Raw genomic sequence first — 9,137 nt, forward strand, 5'->3', positions numbered from 1 at the left:
AAAACACTGTTTTGTTCAGACATCCTGAAGTCAATAGATGCAAGGTCACAGAGCATGACGAAGCCCACACTACTGCTATTTTGCAAAAAGAAGAGGGAATGTATCTTTGCTCATTGACATCAGTATTGTTACAGCGCACAGAATGTACAACACTCATGGCTCAAATTCTCTAAACAGCTAGAATAGGAGAATCAAGCCTTTGGAAAAGACAGCTTCACAAAGGCAGATAAGAGCTCTTCTACAATAATTTAGTGGCAATGAATACTCTGAATGCTGCCTGAGAGGATTTAGTTTGCCAGTAACAGCAACATATTTTCCTAAGGCCATTGACTTGATTCATATATGTGGGAGCCAAAATGTGAAAGATTTGGCTAAAGTCCACACTGTATCTGTTTTTTATGATTCAATAATTTAATGCCACCTTGTATTTTGAAGCTTCAAAATGCAATCTGTTTCCTGTTCTAATGACATCTGTGCTACAGCTAGAAGACCTCTCCTTCAAACTTATATCAAAAGCCTCGTTATCACATCAGTATTTTATTGCTGGGTTTCATGTCTCTCCTTGTTAATGCTAAAAAGCAGTGACAGACAAATGTCATCACTTAGCAGTAACTTTGGAAGAGAAGCAGAAGCAGAAAAAAAGTCCAGAATTAACTCTCTTTTCAAAGCCTAAAATAAAACCACTGAAGTGAACATTTTTAGACTTATGTTTTTTTTAAAAAAGGAACAGCATTTTTTCTCTCAAAAGTTAGCAAGAAATAATTCTCATAGGGTATTAGTGATTTGAATAAAACTCATACTTTCTGTCTTTTCAGTCTGGTGAACAGTTAAACAAATGTTAATGGTGTGAGCAAAATTCTGATACAAATGGTAGTCATTGCCCAGACAATTCAAAGACTAACCTCCTTTGGTACAGAATCTGAACTTGGGGGAAGTTTTCCCTAGAAATCAAGGTGAACTGCACAGCAGTGGCATTACATGAACTTAAAAACTCATTAGCTGTAACTCCGTGATCATCTAAAATAACACAAAACTTAAACAACATTAGGAGAGGGAATTGAAACTAGTTTGTCTTCATTTGAGGAACCCTCTACAAATTCTCCGTGCTTACTACTGTAGATGAGAGCAACCTTCATTGCACAAATTCAAAACAATAAGTGTAAACTTAGACAATATGCAGCTTCATAGTTTGTGTATTGTATTTGAAAAATGCGTGCTATCTAATACACATACTTTGTTTAGGATATTTACCTTGCTGAGAGTATGAAGGATCGCTCTACGCTTTCTATGTTCAACTCATTTTGATAAGCTTCCTGGGTTGGTTTTCTAACCTACAGTGGACATAGAAAACAACTCTTAATTGAAAATGAATCAATGTGACTTCAAGGAGATACCTGTAACAACAGGTGAATTAAAGCAATAGACTTTTCTCTTGCAGAAAGAGTAAACACTGGACAGGAAATAGCACAACAGTAGGAGCTCACGCACCAGGCTATCACTTCTGAAATCCTGAGTTTCAAATGTAACTGACTTTATAGGTTGAGTGTTTATGTAGCCACCCCAGGATATTTGCTGACATCACAAAACACAGAATGCAGTCTTGTAAACAGTCTCTCATGCTGTCTCCTGTGAATCTAGACCCTCAGCTGAACTTGGCCCTTTTCTCTGGCAGCATCACACACTTGATTCCTGAGCAGGAGCAGAAGGCGGTTTGTTCTACTGTACCCGTGTCTGCCTATGTCAGTGTATGTAATAGAAGTTTCTTGATATAGCTCAGGATATTCCAGCTGGGAGATGGCTGGACACAACACTTTTCAGAGGGGTTATAGGAAAGGTACAATTAAAAAAAGAGGGGGTCAACTTTGGGGACTTTTCATGAAGGCCTGAGACTATACCCCTCCTCCTAACTCCTGTATTTTCCCCTAGGTTTGGTAGTCTTTGAAGAAACCCAGCTGTGGAGGATTTGGCCCACCAGAAAGTTCTCAGGCCATCAGAGAGGTGTGTGTGTTTTTTGAGGGTGGGCAAAAAAGTCAGAAGGGCCATGAGGCAGGGGAGGGGCAGCCATACATACACAAGTAGGCAGCCTTTGTTTCAGGGAAGTCTAATGCTGGACCCAAGGCAGTTAATATTAAGGTGCAATAGTAGAACTGCCCGAGGAAGCCTTCCCAGGCCAGCCAACACTAATCTCTCTGTTTCTCCCCTTTGATAGCATTACAATTCTCCTCCTCTTCTTCCAGCTGGCCCCCAACAATGAATACATTTTTAAAAGGATAAGTATTAATGGCCCGAAGGTCCATACCATGCAACAAAGAATATGCTTCTATCATGGCTCTTAATATAAGCAACTTATATTTCTTTCCAACAATAAACATACTTGTCTATAGAAAAATTACATGCAGGAGTTCAGATATGTTTTGACAAAAAATTGCCATAGAAGAGATCTCACCTTCATTCCAGCCAATGAAAGCATGTTGTTGAGTTTATACATTCCAGACTGTACTGGAGTTGTATATAACAAAGCATCATTAAACTGCAATACAAAACAAACACTTTCAAATGGCTAAAGGATTAAATAAAAAAAGATAGTTTCAACTATAGTGTACTGAAAATGTATGAAATTTGTATAGAACTGATACACATGCATTGAGGGTAGAAATTTAGAGTCTAGAAAAGTTTCCTCTATGTGCTATCACATTAGTTTGGATTCTGAGAAGAGAGTTCTATTTACTTGTAACAAATGTTCATGTATACAGTGTAGGTAAGAATAAAGATCTATTAACATTTTAGTTATGTGAACATTTTTGTCGCATTCTCTGCGCAAAGATTTTTTAAAAGCTGAAAGAAAATTCCCAAAATAAAAAAGCTATTTATCAATGAAAAGTACATTATTTATGGGCAAACTGGGAGTACTGGTGTCAGGAATAGGCCACTGAAACCCATAAGGAACAGTTTCTTGCAAATAAAAGTTGTATGACACACACAGAAAAAACTGCATTCAGAGAACATTAGTAAAGTTGCAAAGTCAAGCACTCAAGTTAGGAAATGCCAGAATTAAGGTTGCCTATGCCTAGAGTAGTGTATGTATCTCTAGTTACTCGTATCACAAATGAATGCTGAACAAATACAAACAATGAAGAGCACATAGTGGTATTTCATACAGCATTCTGGACTGAAGCTTGGCTCTGGACTGCATTTTGTCCAAGTTAGTGCTCAAGACTTCACTAAATTTGAGGAGCTACTATATTATTTGTATTACACTAGCACCAGTTAAGATGGTGCCCCATTGGGCCAGACACCGCACAAACATATAGTAAGAGTCAGATCCTGCCTCAAAGCATTTATGTCTAAATAGACAAGACAGACGAAGGATGGGCAGGGAAGCAGACACAGAGAAATTGTGTGACTTAGCCAAGGTCACAGAGCAGGTCAGCAGCAAGGCCAGGAATAGAACCAAGGACCCTTGACTCCCAGCCCAGCGCCCAATCCAAAGATACACTATAAATTTGTTAAAAATGTGACAAGTACAGGTCTGTCGTATCTTATGCTGGGGTTACATTCTGCAGTCAGCGTGTAAAGCCAAAATCGTGTATAGTCAAAATTACATTGAGTGTAATGGTGGGCGGAATTGCCCACGCTACAGGTACAGTATTTAAATTGTTATTTTTCTCTTTTTTTTGTTTTTGCTGACCATGTAAAGCTGAAATCGTTCATGTTAAATGCGCATAAGATGCGACAGACCTGTAATGCTCTGGACAGCAGATTTTGGATTTTCAAATCTATTAGAATTCAAAGGACTAGAGTAGTAGTCTCAGCTTTTCAAAACCTCAGACTCTTCTCAAAAAGTTCTTAAAAACAGTGACTGAATTTTGGTCAAGTAGAAAGAATTTTATAACTGAGATTTTTTGTTTATCTTTTAGTGAACACAAATCATCTTGCTAAACCACACTGAACACGCAAAACAGTGATACAAACTGCATATAAAATGCACCATTTTTTTTTTTTAAACAGTCAGCAGAAGTTGCCAGTTATTTATATTTGTGGTGTGAATGTTTCTACCACTATTCAATTACTCTGGCATTCGGCACATAGAAATGTACATGGCATCTTACCAGAAAAAACATTCGCGGCTGCATGACCTTCCTGGAAAGCTTCATCAACGTTCCTTCTTTGAGAAAGACCTGGCAAGTTAAAGAAGATAAACAAATATTGCAAAACTTAGCTGTCGAGGGCACAAAAACTGAATGAATAAGCTTCTCTCTTTAAAATTCTTATTCATTTAGTGCCATAGATGTGTTTGAAATTTCATAAAAGACACGAAGTAAAACACATCAAGCACAAATGATCATGAAGACAGACTTCCTGTGCTGGAATACAAAACTTGCAGATTAGCATATTAGATAAACCTGTTATAAAAAATGTACTCCTGCATAATTATCCCTAGGTATCCTTATAAATAATAAATATAAATGGATTATTAAAAGAGGAACTTACTGGAATTAGGTCTGCTTAGCACAATATAAAAACAATACTTGGACACTGGAAGAAGGTCCCATCTGCAATAAATGACTGGGCCTCAATATCAACTGACCTAGCTTCTTATGAGAAGTTGATCCTTAACTACAGATAACATGCAACATCCAAAAGATGTGGACTCCATGTTTAAACATAAAATTGCTAACCTATTACATATGGAGCTGCTCATACCTTTTCCAGAGGCTGAGCAACAGCACTCCCACAATTGCAGCTTATGGACACAATCCTGCAAACATCAGAACAAGTAACTTAACTCATGGGAGTAGTGGGACTGCTCATGACAGGATGATTGAGAGAATAAAGATGGCTCCTTACATCTATATCTCACTTGTTAAGTGTTGTACAAGTCACATTATGAATCAAATAAAATCTCGAACAAGAAAAAGCCCTAAGGGATTCCATGGTAATTATCAAGCTTCTCCTATTAAAAATGTAATTGGGACAAAGGGCTCAATCCTGCACTCGAGAGGAGCTGATCCCAAAGAAAACCACAGGGATTGTGTACTTGAACTGGAGGATGGAGTTTGCTCTAACTTATTGTTAAGTCTTTACTCTGACTTCTCAAGTTCCAACTGAAGCTGCAACAATGTGGTGGCAAAGCTTGCAGTATAACTGCGAACAAAATACACAGAATGATAGAATTGTAGGACTGGAAGGGACCTCTAGAGGTCTTCTAGTCCAGTCCCCTGCACTCAAGGCAGGACTAAGTATTATCTAGAGTAGATGATCCCTGATAGGTTTGTCCAACCTGCTCTTAAAAATCTCCAATGATGGAGATTCCACAACCTCCCTAGACAATTTATTCCAGTGCTTAACCACCCTGACAGGAAGTTTTTCTTAATGTCCAACTTAAACCTCCCTTGCTGCAGTTTAAGCACATTGCTTCTTGTCCTATCCTCAGTGGTTAAGTAGAACAATTTATCACCCTCCTCTTTATAACAACCTTTCACTTGAATACTTGAAAACTGTTACCATGTCCCCGCCCCCGCAGTCTTTTCATCTCCAGACTAAACAAACCCAATTTTTTCAGTCTTCCCTCCTCTGTCATGTTTGCATGTTTTTTGTTGCTCTTATCTGGACTTTCTCCAATTTATCCACATCTTTCCTGAAATGGGGGGAGTGGGGATGTGGTGCGCTCAGGGGAGGAGGCGGAGAAGAGGGATGGCAGGGATGGGGACTTGGGGGAAGGGGATGGAATGGGGGCAGGAAGGGGCTGGGGTGGGAAAAGGCAGTGCGGGGACTTTGGGGAAGGGGCGGGGTGAGGGTGGTGCAGGGGCAAGGCCAGGTCAAGCAACCCCGGGCAGAAGGGAAGTCAGCGCCTATGGTTAGACCCTGAGCATGCAGGCAAGACCCATCAGCCAGACACCTGTGAAAGAATTCTCTACAGTAATTCAGATGCCTCCCCATCTAGTGTCCCATCCCTGGCCTTTAGAGATATTTGATGCCAGCAGTTGCAGATTGGCTACAAGCCATTGTAGCCAGTCTCATCAGACCATCCCCTCTGTAAACTTATCAAGCTCAGTCTTGAAGCTAGTTAGGGTTCCCCCTCCTCCACCCCCACTCCCCTTGGAAGGCTGTTCCAGAACTTCACTCCTCTGCTGGTTAGAAACCTTAATCTAATTTGAAGCCTAAACTTGTTGATGACCAGTTTATATCCATTTGTTCTTGTGTCCATATTAGCGCTTAACTTATAACTCCTCTTCTTTCCTGGTATTTATCCCTCTGACGTGTTCAGAGACAGCAATCATATCTCCCTTCAGCCTTCTTTTGGTTAGTTCGGCTAAACAAACCCAACTCTGAGTCTCCTCTCATAAGGTAGGTTTTGCATTCCTCTGATCATCCTAGTAGCCTCTCTCTGCACCTGTTCCAGTTTGAATACATCCTTCTTAAACATGGGAGATGAGAAATGCACAGTTCTCACTGCTTTAACAGTAATTATATATGCCTAGTATCACTTTAGTCTGCAGTTTCCTTGCTGCTAAATGCCTTTTTGCAGAACTTACCCTTCCTGGTTGAACAATCTCATGATGCCCATTTAAACTGTATTGAATCTGTATAAGCTTCTGAAAGTTATCCTATGGGGGGGGGGAAACAAAAATATAATTGCCCTTCAATTTAATGAAAATGCATTAGACAGTTTTAACAGACATCAACTTCCACAATTAGGATACTTACTCCTTGTTTCATGATATCATTGGCATGGTTGGCTACTTCTATGACAACAGCCAGAGCACCTAAAGTGTGAAGGAACAGAATTTAGTTATCCAGTCTAGCCAGTGGTTCAGTGATCCAAAACATGTTGCCCAATTCAGCTGGTGCTAAGGGGCTCAAGAGTGTGACCCAAAGCCCACGGAATTCAGTGCGAGTCTTTCCGCTGACTTCAGTGTTCTCTGGATTAGATCTTAAAAGCTGTGTCCTTGCAAACCACCATCCATTGTGACAGTGCTTCTGTGCCATGATAGCCACCAAACTTCTTAAAGTTAACTGAAATAATGACACATTTTGCCAACAAAATTAAGCTCACACCAAGCTTGCCTTACTCACACAACTAGTCCCTTTTACTTCAAGATGGCTGCTTGTATAAGTGACTGTATAGTGTGAGCAGGATTAAGTCCCAATGTAAATTCAGCAAAGGGACTCAGCCAATCACCATCTTTTCCCATTACACATGTTTTCCTGAAATGTCCGTCACAGAATTCAGAGGATTTCCAGTGGAGCTATCATTGTATTTTCAATTTTCTGTCTCTGGGTTTATTGCTGACTAAGCTTATTTTCAAGTTTCATATCCCAAGCATTTATTATTAAGTGTCAAATGTTTCGTACCCATGTGGTATTGAAAATGTAAAATCTCTAAAAGGGAAGAGTTTCCCAAGATGGGAGGCACTTTGATATCTCTGAATTCAATTAAAAAACTCAACACAATGGAAAGAAGTGTTTTGAAATACTGCAGTAGGGTGAAGGGAGCATGTGAATTACTGCACAGAGCAGCAGTATTTCATACAGAATTCAAATCTGCAATTCATTTAACTGGAGAAAATAGATAAACCCACTTCACTGAAAGTTAGCCTCTCACCACGTAGTTGCTTGTGCTATCTCTAAGATACCGATCACCCTCTGAACCACTTGAATGCAATTAAGCATCCCAAATAATGGAACTTTTATAGGTTTAGAGACACTCGGTGGTAATATCACTAGGCCACTAAAATCAAAACACTCTTTTTTCTTTCTATTCTGGTATTTACACAGGTCTCATCAGTGTAGCACTTGAGTTCCTGGACATATACGTCTATAACTGTTCAATTCTTAGTGAGAGGGAAAATAGGTTAAAACACATAAAGGCCAAACTTCAAAAGATATAGGGGTGTTTAAGGCTTGATCTGGGAATTAAGTGGAAGCATGAACTAGGACCTCCTGCTTAGACTGATGTTAGGAGCAGTTTGGGGTTTTGTTTTAAGTTTCTTTCACATTAGAAACAAATACAGCTTCCAAATAATCAAAAGGCATGGAAATACCGAGCATGCCCAATAAACATAATAATACAAAGATCGGGATGTCTTTAAACCTAGGGCCTCTTAGAGAGTCAGCTGTACATGCTGAAGCTGAGCCACAGGAATTTTCTGTCCAAGGAAAGCTGGATTGAATTAGCTCCAAATAAGATACAGGTGGCTGAACATTTCTTAAAACCTCCTTCAGAGATTTGTTATTAAAACAAATCCATGCAAAAGTATTCATTCATTGACTTCAAGAAAAATTAAGACTGATGAATCCTACAGTACATTGGCTGGGATTCACTGGGGAAGATTTAAGATCCTGTTCTTTTTGCGGATACAGACTAACGCGGCTGCTATTCTGAAACCTGTCATCTTTTATAGTATCGTGATTCCAAAACAAACTAAGATTTTGAAAGTCTAATAACTATACTCGAGAGTAAATAATACAGGAAGTGAACAGGTATAGGAAATGGTATGAAAACTGTTTTTGGAAAGAAGGCTCCTCTCACTTTCTAATGTTGCACTACCTATAAGGAGTAACATGTACAAGAAAGCCCAGAGGGCCCTGAGGTGACTTGCAGATATAGTTTTGAGACACCTAGCCCATACAGGTCTTTATTTACACAGTTAAAGGACATAGCCAACTTTATTATTACATTCTGACTTGTTTTTTAACCTACTGTTGTCACAAGCAACACCTAGGGTATGTCTACACTACGGGATTATTCTGATTTTACATAAACCAGTTTTGTAAAACAGATTGTATAAAGTCAAGTGCATGCGGCCACACTAAGCACATTAATTCAGTGGTGTGCGTCCATGTACCAAGGCTGCGTGGATTTCCGGAGCGTTGCACTGTGGGTAGTTATCCCATAGTTCCTGCAGTCTCCCCTACCCATTGGAATTCTGGGTTGAGATCCCAATGCAAAAACAGTGTTGCAGGTGATTCTGGGTAAATGTCAAGTATCAGAGGGGTAGCCGTGTTAGTCTGGATCTGTAAAAGCAGCAGAGAATCCTGTGGCACCTTATAGACTAACAGACGTTTTGGAGCATGAGCTTTCGTGGGTGAATACCCACTTCGTCAGATGCATGTAGTGGAAATTTCCAGGGGCA

The 9,137-nt window shown here is 39.7% G+C and overlaps 1 protein-coding gene across 1 annotated transcript in view; it reads right to left on the reverse strand.

Moving 5' to 3' along the window:
- FGD6 (FYVE, RhoGEF and PH domain containing 6) overlaps window positions 1-9,137 on the reverse strand; it is a 101,160-nt gene that overhangs the window by 23,340 nt on the left and 68,683 nt on the right. The window contains exons 10-14 of the mRNA XM_032798605.2: window positions 6,709-6,767; window positions 6,537-6,608; window positions 4,110-4,178; window positions 2,447-2,530; window positions 1,252-1,331 (exon numbers count right to left, since the gene is read on the reverse strand). Of these exons, the coding sequence (XP_032654496.1) occupies window positions 1,252-1,331; window positions 2,447-2,530; window positions 4,110-4,178; window positions 6,537-6,608; window positions 6,709-6,767 (364 nt within the window). The remainder of the gene's footprint in view (window positions 1-1,251; window positions 1,332-2,446; window positions 2,531-4,109; window positions 4,179-6,536; window positions 6,609-6,708; window positions 6,768-9,137) is intronic.

Source organism: Chelonoidis abingdonii, chromosome 1 (genome assembly GCF_003597395.2).
Source record: "Chelonoidis abingdonii isolate Lonesome George chromosome 1, CheloAbing_2.0, whole genome shotgun sequence".
In the NCBI taxonomy this organism is placed as follows: domain Eukaryota; kingdom Metazoa; phylum Chordata; order Testudines; family Testudinidae; genus Chelonoidis; species Chelonoidis abingdonii.